Source organism: Hippichthys cyanospilos, chromosome 2 (assembly GCF_059441005.1).
Source record: "Hippichthys cyanospilos isolate Australia breed blue-spotted pipefish chromosome 2, RoL_Hcya_1.0, whole genome shotgun sequence".
NCBI classification, from domain to species: Eukaryota; Metazoa; Chordata; class Actinopteri; order Syngnathiformes; family Syngnathidae; genus Hippichthys; species Hippichthys cyanospilos.
The window spans coordinates 13,536,702-13,548,765 of NC_142370.1; the positions used below are offsets into that span (position 1 = coordinate 13,536,702).

General features: G+C 38.5%; 1 protein-coding gene and 1 long non-coding RNA gene across 3 annotated transcripts; both read right to left on the minus strand.

The window, feature by feature from the left end:
* Positions 1-2,039: 2,039 nt before the first annotated feature.
* Positions 2,040-4,619, minus strand: nhlh2 (nescient helix loop helix 2). The gene is made up of 2 exons (XM_088408012.1): positions 4,216-4,619; positions 2,040-3,609 (listed from the first exon to the last, which is right to left on the minus strand). Exon 2 carries the CDS (start codon positions 3,573-3,575, stop codon positions 3,201-3,203), a length of 375 nt encoding a protein of 124 aa, XP_088264138.1. The 5' UTR covers positions 3,576-3,609; positions 4,216-4,619; the 3' UTR covers positions 2,040-3,200.
* Positions 4,620-4,851: 232 nt separating this feature from the next.
* LOC148427447 (uncharacterized) lies at positions 4,852-8,309 on the minus strand. 2 transcript variants are annotated; one of them, XR_015864784.1, is made up of 4 exons: positions 8,161-8,309; positions 7,773-7,925; positions 6,182-6,439; positions 4,852-5,212 (listed from the first exon to the last, which is right to left on the minus strand). It is a non-coding gene; the product is annotated as an uncharacterized LOC148427447 (long non-coding RNA). The 2 variants fall into 2 exon arrangements; XR_015864783.1 differs by lacking the exon at positions 4,852-5,212 and having other exon boundaries at positions 5,225-6,439.
* Positions 8,310-12,064: the final 3,755 nt, after the last annotated feature.

A 12,064-nucleotide genomic window follows, 5' to 3' on the forward strand; every position in this document is an offset into this window, starting at 1 on the left:
TCAGTGAACACCAACTTCTTATTGCTTATTCATCTCTCATTTGTGTCTGCGTAAAACCGGTGGTCAAGGTGATAGAATCAGAAGAAGTCAGGACCAAATTAGATCAATGATATTTTCATCCATTTCAGTGGGGAACTACTACAGTATATGATTTACTATAAGATGTCGCGTTTTGAGTTTCAAGCTTGGTCACAAATCAAGGCTGTATTACTGTAACTGCACAGCAAACATTTTAAGTAGCCCAGGAACAGAGGCGTACAAACTCTATGACAATGACAAATATTCCACTACATTTTATTTAAAAATTCACTAATCTTCACTCTGGCCATGCCACTGCAAGCCAAATTGTGTGCTACTTGTCATTATGATTTAACAGCAGTGACATTTTAATGACTTAAATTATAATCTTTCCTTCAAGTAAAAATCATGGACAATATCATTTGTGTCCCTACATCTGGAAAATTGGTGCACTTATCAAACATTCAATCACTCTGTCACCCTTGTACTTTTTATAGTCTCTAGTTGGAAAATTTCATGAACCAGAACCATTGGTGTTGGTATCATTTCCCAAATTAGAGCGATGCAATTGTTATTTAAAAAAAGAATAACAACAACAACTAACTCAAAAGCGGATCACTGGTGAGCTATTTTAAGAACAGGCCTGCATTACGTTAACTTTGCGGGCTAACTGCCACCATTTTGATTAGTTCAAGCAGTATAGATCTATTTACTATGACCTACAAAATTCTAAGTCTAATTGTAAAGCAAACAAACAAAAGAACTCATATTCCTGTTCAACAGGTACGTTGAATCATAGATAGATAGATAGATAGATAGATAGATAGATAGATAGATAGATAGATAGATAGATAGATAGATAGATAGATAGATAGATAGATAGATAGATAGATGGATAGATAGATGGATAGATGGATGGATGGATGGATGGATGGATGGATGGATGAATGGATGGATGATAGATAGATAGATAGATAGATAGATAGATAGATAGATAGATAGATAGATAGATAGATAGATAGATAGATAGATAGATAGATAGATGGATAGATAGATGGATAGATGGATGGATGGATGGATGGATGGATGGATGGATGGATGGATGGATGATGGATGGATAGATAGATAGATAGATAGATAGATAGATAGATAGATAGATAGATAGATAGATAGATAGATAGATAGATAGATAGATAGATAGATAGATAGATAGATAGATAGATAGATAATCATAAATGATTGTTTGTGTTTTTGCTCAAACCATTTGGCCATAATACACATCTCTGTAGTGAGTTGGCTCATAAATTTCCATGTCTCCCATCCCTTCCCATCCCATCCCTTCCTCCCGGTTTTCCCACGGGAGGTGCCAGACGGCCAGTAATTTGGTTGTCTTGGCTCGTCTGGAGTAACACCTGCCCCCTCTCTGGGGATGGAGCGAGCCTTTCAGCCAGGAGCGCACACCAAGGAGCTTACGAGTACTGCCTTTAGCTGCTGACCACTGACACGGTGTGTGTGTTCGCATGCACGTGTATTTGTGCAGCATTCGCCACATGCACAAGCGTGGAGCTGAAGTCATCTTGTGTACCAGTGGTTCTCGAAATTTGGTGGGAGGACAATGTAATGTACATGGTCTCCCTCTAGTGGTCCGTAAAAGAATCAGTGAATTAAGTGTTCAAACTGCGCTTATTGCAGACACATTTTTTTAATCCAGTACAGCACTTGTTGAGTTCAGTTGTACTTAATTTTTAATTGCTTTTTTTTATTGGCAGTCAATATTTTAGAGCTGTTTGTTTTAATGTTTATTTAAGAAAAAAATAGCGTGCTTTAGTACATTATAAGTGAATCATTATTTAATATTTTTTTTTCGATAAGTGCAGTACTAAGCGTAAAATGATCATATACGATAACATTAAATATCATTTTTATAACAACATTTAACATCGTCGGAGCTGTTTTCACGGACTCATTCCAAAATTTTGAAATGCATTATAATTGGAAAAAGATCAAATCCAAACAATATCTCTTTTCAAATATCTCCGTTTTTAATTGAAAATAACACCGGAAAATATGAAAAGTTTGTCCTTTAGAAACCAGCAGTCACACAATAGCTCTACTACAAAAGATGTGCATATAAGCAACAAGTAGTCTACACAACCCTGAAGAGACAAAAAAAAAATCTTTGGATAGAGTATCTGTTTTTTTCTCTTCACTAGAAAAAGCACATCATTAATTTACAAATACAAAGCAGAGACAATTAAACAAAACACCTCCAAGCCCTCCACCTCAATAACATCATAACATAAAATCAGAGTACTCCTTGTAACTTGTTTGTTTTTTGGTCACAGCAAAATAAGAGGTTGAATCATATCAATCCCTTGGTGATGGAAGCCGTTTGCCATAATCGTTTTTAAAATTAAATTTATGAGCGGTCCATTTCTAACCTCTTAACTATAAGGAAATAAATATTTCATGGAGCCAACGTGCTCCATCTTGAAGTGCTTATCGTTGCTATTGATAGACAATAGACATCTAATGATAACAAAACATAAATCAGATTCACGAGAAATAAATAAAGAGAAAGTGCCATTTTAAAGAGGACCACCACTTTCCAAGTTGAACTTCACAGTCTAAAATACCGAAGCGAAATCAATCACACAAACACACGCCCGAGGTAAACATAAATAAATGTAGACTTAAATAGCAACACAATTAAATAACTCCATACATTTACAAAAATAACAATTTAAGGTCACCGTTTTACACGTCATAAGTGGCACTTACACATGTTCTCACTTTCGCTTCTCCTCCGTGTAAATCTAGAATTAGATTAATATGGTTAACGTATACTGAAATATCAAGAATTTGGGACTTTTATTGTGGACAGATGAGTTCAATTGAAATGGGACTTGTCCGCGGCTGGCTTTGGGAATCCACTTTACATGACGTCACAGAGTGGCCCGAAAATGCCCCCTTGGGCCAAGTGCCGACCTCCCACTGCAGGGATTTTAAAATAATGAGACAGCAATTGCATTGGAGCGGGACAAAAAAACCGTTTTCACGACATTGCCGCTTAAAAGGAAATTTAAGGGGAATATTTGAAAATAAAACGTAAAAACAAAACACTGTTTAAGAAAATCTCAAAGGCCAGATACTTGGACTTCTTCGTCTTTTGTTTTTTTTTTTTAAACGTCCAGGACGTGGTTGAGATATGAGATGTAGCAGATAGCTAGTCTGAGGATCTCAATTTTGGACAGTTTCTTGTCCGGTGGCAAAGTCGGCAGCAGTTTGCGAAGCTCGGCGAAGGCCACGTTGAACGCCTCCACTCGGATCCGCTCCCTGGTGGCGTGAGCCGAGCGGTATTTGGCGGTGGCCCGCCGCCTTCGCCGCTTCTCCTCGCGGCTCAGGGGCTGATCCGCCCGGCACTTGTTGGCCCGTTCGTCGCCTTCCCCAGGCTCCTCGGACGAGCATCCCGCCGACTTGAGGCCGCTCAGCAGAGTCTCTGGGTCGGATTGAGTCCAAGAGAGGTCCGCCTCGGCCTGGTCCGGACTGAGCATCATCTTGTATAGCCTTCGTTAGTGCTGTATATATACACTAAAGGGATAGTGAGGAAAAAAAAAAACGTTACTAAGCAATATATTCTGTTATTCTAATTTATTCAGAATTAAAAAGTCATTTGAACTTTTCGATTTTAAGTAACTCACGTAATTTCCAAGATCGGGATAAGTATTTTAATCTAGTGCAACTTGAGAACGAATGAGCTGTTTTTTGAAGTGACATTTCTTTGTTCAACTGTTTTTTGGAAGTGACATTTTCATTTAGATATCAAACAATATCTATTTTTAACGCAGGATGACATTTAAACTATAAATTATAAATGGCCTCCAGAGAGCTTTAAAAGACGATTTAATAACGAACAACATTTCCCACTCGTCTGAAGTTTTTTTTTTTTATTTCAAAATAATGAAGAGTATACGAAAGTTGTTCATTTTGAATGCAAAACTCCGTCATGCAAATATCGGCCGATTAACATAAAACTCGGCCATCTGTCAGGGTGATAACTATTTTGGTTGAACGTTGCCAGTAAAATTTTAGTTGTATGAAAAAAAAGAGTATTTATCCAATCAGAAATCTAACATTGATTTGTCATTCTGCTTTACTGATTCATGTGATAGAAAAAAATCCAAATTTGACACTCACCTTGATACAATTGTCAGTTTTCCCCCCCTTCTCTTTCGCAAATATCCTCAAGAAAATGGCTCAACGTGATGTCATAATCCAGCTCGGTGTTGCACATGCAACTTCGGAATCAACTTTTTCTTTCCCAACTTGCACACATGGGAGTACGCGCTGGTGAAATGCTTGGAGAAGAAATAGCTACTACAGGTCGCCACCTTTTCGGGGGTCGTCAGAAGGTTCCTTCCTCCACATGTGATGATGGAGAGACAATAGAAGCGGATCGCAGGCTACTCCATCATCCGCGATGATGATGGAGATAAAGGGTATTCAGGATAAGTCACTTGATGTACATATTTACACTTCCTTTGGCTCTCCCGGTATCACGTGTGAGATAAGATCCGAACGACCCAAGTCTAATATAGGCTCACTTCATGGACGACGGGCTGGAATATATTTGAGGAGAGGTATTGTCTAACACCGCCCCCTCTCTCTCTCTCTCTCTCTCTCTCTCTCTCTGTCCCTCTCTCTGTGCACGCGCTACTTGTTGTGCACGCCCATCCCGGAGCACCTTCTGCATCCCTTGGGGTGGGGGTGCAGAGATGTGCGTGTGTGATAATAAAGAAAGGGAAAACATGACACGTTTATTTTATTTTTTTGTGATAGGCAGAAAAGAGATATAATAAACTCATGATGGATGCTCTTAATTTATTCGAATATGTTTTTCTTTTGCAGAGGGCTGTTTTTTTTATTTGCTTGCGCGCAGGATTCTTGTACGATGATATATTGTCTTCAAAAACAACACACAGTTTAGACCAATCTGTTATGTGAAATCCATCCATCCATCCATTTTCAAGAGCTGCTTATTCTCACTAGGATCGCTGGGTTGGTGGTGCTTATCGCAGCCGTCTTCGAGCAGTAGTCAGGGGACACCCTGAACTTGTTGCTTGCCAATCGGAGGATGATTTCCTTGTTGTGTTCTTCAATTTTTCATTGAGGCTTTTTTCACTTGCAAAATAGCCTGAAAGCATGATGCCATGAGATATGAATTTTATTTGTTCTGTGAAAACACTTGCAACTTGAAAATGTACTCCTTTGAAATGAATGGAAATGCCATTAACATTTACTAGCATCACATATGGAACAAAAAATAGTACTGTGCTTAATGAAAGAATTATCACTGTATAATATGGCTACACTGTGCATAGTCTGTATTTGGATTCAGAATTCTCATTCACCATTTTTTTTTCCTTTTCTATTTTTGGTAAACCTGTCTACGATGCTCACCATTTGTTTTCCAATACCCATTGCTTAAAGAGCTTATAACAATCTAACATGTATGCTGTTTATTCTTGCGTGTTTTTAATAAATTTCCGAATCTTCCCAAATTTTCAATCTGATGATTCTTTAAGAAACACAAGATAAAATTTATTGTTTTATGCTTGGATTGACAGTAAACTTAAACTGAGAGTGGCAATAAACAATGTTTCATAATCTTGCTTCTAACTGTTGTAGTGAGTTGAGTCAATTCCACAGTAAAAACAAAAAACAAAAAACAAACGTGAACCTTTGCATTTGACCAAATTAAGATGAGTTAAACTGAAAGGGACTTTATTGCCTGTTCAATGTCCCGCGTATTGCTCATTTGTGAGTTTTCAGTCTCGCTATGACTCTGGCTGACCACCACACCTGCCCTCCATTCCTCTCCTGCATCCCAGTATGTGTGAACTATTGCTGTGTCTATAGAGATGATTATAATTATGAGAGCAGGCTCAATAACTGGTGGTGGCCCGCAGCCACCATACACGCCCTCCCTGCGACGGACACACAAGTCACACTGCATGCAGTGCCAGAAGGACGAAATCAGTGCAAATCCAGCATGCATGAGCGAGAATTGACTGTGTAAGAGATGACGGACAGGTCGCCTTTGGCTCTAAGTGTGTGTAAATGTGTGTATGTATGTGTGTTGGTGTGACATGGAGAGTCTCACAGCAGGGAGTATCGGAGACATGTCAGGACCAGGAGACAGAGGCCTCTTGACAGCTGGAGCCCATGGACACACACGCGCACACACACGCACACACACACACACAAATGCATGCACACACAGAAACACTGATGCTTGATCCGTGGTGGTCCGCACTTCTGGCCTGTGATGCCCGGACGGATCTTCACTGTATGAAGCCCCTGGTCAAGATCCTGACAAAATGTGTTAAGACTGCAATGAGGGAAGATGCACCATTTCACCCTGCCAAAAAAAAGACTTTTATTCAAAATGCTTGTATGCAAATTATGGGCAATATTGTTGGTACCATCCAGAATTGAAGGAAAACTTATCATAATCAAGGCAATACAAATACATCAGTAGTAATCAATAAATTTTCTTAAAAACATCATGGAATGGGCCTGACCACACAAAAAGATATGTAATATTTTAATCATTTGGGAATGTTCAACTGCAGATTGTCTTCTAACTAGCACCACACATGTCTCCAAACTTTTCAGTTGTTCGGATGGTGATAAAGGTGGGTGGCAAGTAGTCACTGTGCTTTTTCATAACATGGTGTGTAGACATACTAAGCATGAACGAGAGGAAGCAAAGAAGAGTGTGTCTCAGGAGATTAAAAAGAAAATTATGGACAAGCATGTTAAAGGTAAATGCTATAAAATAATCTCCAAGCAGCTTGATGTTGCTGTGACTTTAACTGCACAAAGTGTAAAAAAAAAAAAAAAAATTCTAAACACCAGTTGGGTCAAAAATAACATTTTATGGGTCAGAAAAGGATAGACCCAATATTTGAGTCAATTTGTAGCAACTTTCTGATTTGTTTTATACAAAACAACCCAACTTTTGAAATGTTTTTTTTTTGTTGGTCATTTTTTAACCCATAATTAGTTTATTTTAACAAAACTTCAGTGTGTAAGACCCACCGAAATGTACACTCTAATAATAATTTTGTGTAATTGGGTTCTTTTCAACATATCTTTTTTTTTTTAAATTGTACAGTCCAGTGAGTCTTTTGGGTCAAAAATTAAGGGTCAAAAATTGATTGACCCAAAACTTGTGTCAGTTTGTAACAACCTTCTGGGTTGTTTTGCCAAAAAAAACAAACAAAAAAAAAAAACAACCCCCACAAGCTCAAAGATTGCATTGTTTTAGCCACTAAAATCAGTTGGGTTAAAATAAGTAACCCAAACATGAGTAAAAAAATGACTGACCCAATATTTGGTACAGTTTGACCCAACGTTCTTACCTAGAAATGGATCATTTTGTAGCAGGCAACCACAACTCTGTTTTTTTTTTTTTGTACATTATAAAAAATTAAAAATAGTCTAATTATGGGTCAAAAAAGTAGAGACCAAATATTTGGGTTAATTTGACCCAATTTTCTGGATTGTTTTACACCAAACAACCTTGCAAAATGGGTCAATAACTTGACTAAACAGACATTACTGTATTGTTATGGACTGCTGTTAGTTTCTGCAGCTTCTGCTGTGGCTTATACACATGCACACACTTACTCCCCCCACACACACAGACACACGCACACACACCCGCCCGTAATGGTTAGTCTCTCTACCTCTTTCTTTCTCACTGCCTGTTTTTTTTTTAAAAGCTGAAAACGTCCCGCGTCGTTTGTTTGGGGGGGGTTGAATTGGTTGGCTTTGATGAGCCACGTCCGGCTTGCTAGACTGTTCGTTTACCTCCCTCGAGTGATATCACATAAAACGCTCTGTGAAAGTAGCATATGATAACATGTTAGCCACATTACCCAAGACAGTTAGCCACAGTAGCAAACTTATATCAAGACTGAGGCCGGCAAAACAGGAAGTGGACAGCAGCAGCTGTAATGTGTTTAGCTGTTGCAGCCAATTAGGCCTCACGTATGATACACAATGAGAAGAATCTCTCATTGCACACTGCAGTTGCCCGTTAAGGCAGATGACGCAGGTGAAAAAAGAACTTACCGGTTTGGGCAGATTTGGATGGTTTTAAATAACTGTGACTTTTCAAATCAATGCGTAGCGCGGATCTGGTTATCGGCCCATGCCTAGTCCCCACTATTTATTAGCATAGGTTAGCCCGCAAGGCTAGCGGGCGTTCAAGACAAGGCAATACATATATGGCTTTCACTATTGGTTGGCTCTGGTTCATGCGCAGCGAACCAATCAGATGCTGCTATTGGCGGAACAACGCTGGCACAAGACTCTACTGTCAGAAAAGTGCAAGAATGCATTAGGTATAATGACAGAGTTTATCGTGTCTAATCTTAATGAAAAATGGACAATGCCGATATGCACCAATAGAGCGAATATCGGTCTGGCTGATGAAAAGTCTATCCCTAGTATATGGCCGTTTGGATTGTAGGGCCTGTTGGCTTTGCTGCATCTGGTGCAGGATGTCATGTCTGTGTAGAGTATCTGTAAATATCAATACTGTGGAAGTTTTTTTTTTTTTAATAGAAATATGCTCTTCTGTATCAAAAAACTTCATCCCCGTTGCATGTCATGCATCTGCATGAAACAGAATTATAACCCAAAACACAGGTAGATGTTTCAAAGAGTGAACTGAAAGCAAATCAATGTGTGTGCCACTGTTACTTTGCGGACAGAATATGACATACGTCACATGGTCAGCCATCACTCCCTAAATGTGAACATAGCCAGGGAGCTGGGAGCAGTCGGACGGAGCTGCGAAATGGGGAGGATTAGTCACTTTGTCAGGCTACTCTCAGGTGGATGGCGAGCGAGCTGCTGGGGGCAGAGAGCGATAGAAGGAAAAAAGATGACATCAGAGGACAGACAGAGGGGGCAAAATGGATAAGAAAAATAAAGTAATTCATTTATGACATCAAAAAACACTAAATAAAACTTTGTTTTCACTTTTCCCAGAATTAATCATGTTCCATATGTCACCCCCAACATAGTATGATGATTTCAAATAACAAACCAAACTAGTAAATGACTAAGATTAAAAACCAATAATGGTAGCTGTAAGCATGAATACAAAAATATGAAAACCTAATCTATTGCATGTATCTTTGGTCACAATACACTAATGCTAAAGAATTACGTCACACGTAATCACTTCTGGAAACACTGGACAAAACGGGTGGGGGTATTTTGTTTCAGGAAAATGAGTCACCAACGTCACGACAGTAGAGACATTGCTGAGTACCCCTTTTGTTATGATGACTACCAGGGGTGGAGCTAAGGTGAACAATCAGCCCAAAAGGAGCTGTTGAAGGAGCTCTAGAAAGATTAAGACTAGGCGTTATTTGTTTGTTGAGTCACCATTTCATCACCAAGCTGTCAAGTTATACTTGTCAAATTTGTCTTATTACTACTATCATTGTTATTATTATTATTATTATTATTATTATTATTATTATTATTATTATTATTGTTATTATTATTATTATTATTATTATTATAAATGGCATTACAATATTTTCAATAGGAAAAGTCGGTTTTCGAGTTACGAGTATTTTCAGTTACAAGTGTGGTCTTGGAACAAATTTAAGATCATGCCCATGCACTACTGTATGAATAAAAACAATAACACAGTCCGTGCAAAATAAATGTCGTCTGAGTGTCCTTACGACTGAAACACACATCGACCTTTGTGAGTGTGTGTGTGAGTGCGTGAGGGCAAGAGCAGGAGGTGTGGAATCCAGAAATTTCTTGGTCCCATGTGAAAATGTGGCCGTCGTAGGCGCCATCTGTGCACCCAGCAGGGAGCGCTCTCAGTCATATGGACACACAAAGGTGCTCACTTTCTCTTTCCCTACAGTGGGACATCCCAACCCCCACGCGCGCGCGCACACACACGCATGCTTAACTTGGGACATGTCGTGTGTTCAGGATGACGGTGAGAATGCTGTGACATTATTCAGGAACTGGAGCTCCTCATTTTTTTACGTTTGATAATAATGATTCTTAGCAATGGTTTGGGACCCCACTCCATCTTGGTCTAAACAGTTTCTAATATTTTGCTATAGTTATGGGTAGAAAAGTGATAAAATGGCTTTAAAAACACACACACACACACACACACAAAAAAACGTGTCCATCCCTCTTGATGACCAATTTGCAATCAAATGTAACGGATTAAACATTTTCAAATCAGCAAATGTTTCTATGCTTTTGTTGTCTTCCTTGTGATTGTTTAATACTTTCTCTTCCATTTTTGTGCTTGAAAGTTGTGCCTTCCAACATACATGCACCCTGTTACAAAAACATTCTAGCTAACTATAGGAAAGGGGGGGGGGGGGGGGGAGCTGCATGACTCAATAGAAATGACATCATCAAGCTAATTGGTAGTCAGCAGAATGATTTTTTTCCGGGTGCTTTGGTATTTGTAAAATGGAGAAAATTGTATTAATTCATATGTTATAAACTACTTTTAATAAATTATGTACTGTATTTACATATTTAGTCATTTATGATTGGTGTGTACACCACTTTAGGATAACCACTTTGAAGAGGAGGGCAGGTTTGGGTCCTCTGTAAGTCTTTGTATAATTGGCACATGTCCTCCTGATCTTCTTCCCACAGTTCTATAGCCAGTATCTTGTCATTAAAGTATCCTTATCTATCAACATAGCAGCCATTTTGTTTCCTTTGAACTACCAGTGCAAGATCTCTTTTATAGAAATACGTATCTAGAAACCTGCTCATGTCAAGGACCAAAAAAATGAGAGGGTCAAAATAACCTTTTTCAATATAATGTGATGCAGATGTATTATCTACCACAAATACTGGAACAAGTAAGGCTATTTTTTTATGCTGTCGACTGAAATACATCCTGTGGACCTGACATGAAAAGGAGAAAAATAAGACACATTTGAGTTTCCTTTATTATTTTCATCAGCATCTGATACCAAATGTACATGTTTGAAGCATTACAACTATATTATTATAAGCAATAAAAATGAATAAAGTGAGGAAAGCCAAACTGCTTTTTTACAGTTTTAATCCATATTCAAAATGAGAGCAGCCTTACACATGATGGGTGGAAAAAATGGTAAGCATATGCTTATTGCAATTGTGCATTTTGTGCATTTCCTTATTGCATATGCTCATTGCATTTGTGCATGGTTCACTTCAGTGACCAAAAAGCTTAACTCTTATTTTCAACATGTCGTGTAGAGCCACAAATGACCTACAAGAGGCATTATGGTGGCAACGGGTATCAAGACTAACAGCAAGAAGAAGAGAGTAATAGTTGTAGTGGTAGCAGTTGCTGTTGTTTCTGTATTTGTAGTAGTAGTCTAGCACAGTGGTGCCTTGAGATAAGCATATCACAACTCGTGAGTTTGTTATTTTTGGTTTTGAGTTGCAATCCAATTCATGATTAGAGATACGACGGTGTCTATTAGTTGGAAAATGAAGCCTCATTACGAACTATTTGTGATATCGTTAGTCCCCTTTGTAGAGTGCAAATCTATGAAATTTCCACTGCATCATTAAACCAAGAGCGCCATTTAGAGGAGCAAAACAATATTAAAAATGGTTCATGAGGCTTAATTTACCTATCACTCGTAAAAGCATTCTAACAGCAGACATTTGATCAAAAATTGTGACGCAACATATGCAGACAAAATATAAACATACTCCCGGCGTACAGTATATAATTTCTACATTGTGGAGAACAATTAGTAATATTGCTGTGGATTCATCTTTGTCAGTGTAAAATTTTGCCATATTTGCCATATCAATTTTGTTCCAATTTATTGGACATTATGCTGTACCTTCTGGTGTCACGTCTTAGTTTCCTGGTCTTTGTAGAGGACATGTCGGCACTAGTTTGTTCATCTGTCTATATGTTTTGCTCCACCGTTTGTCTGTTTTTATTGTATTTGTAAAAATG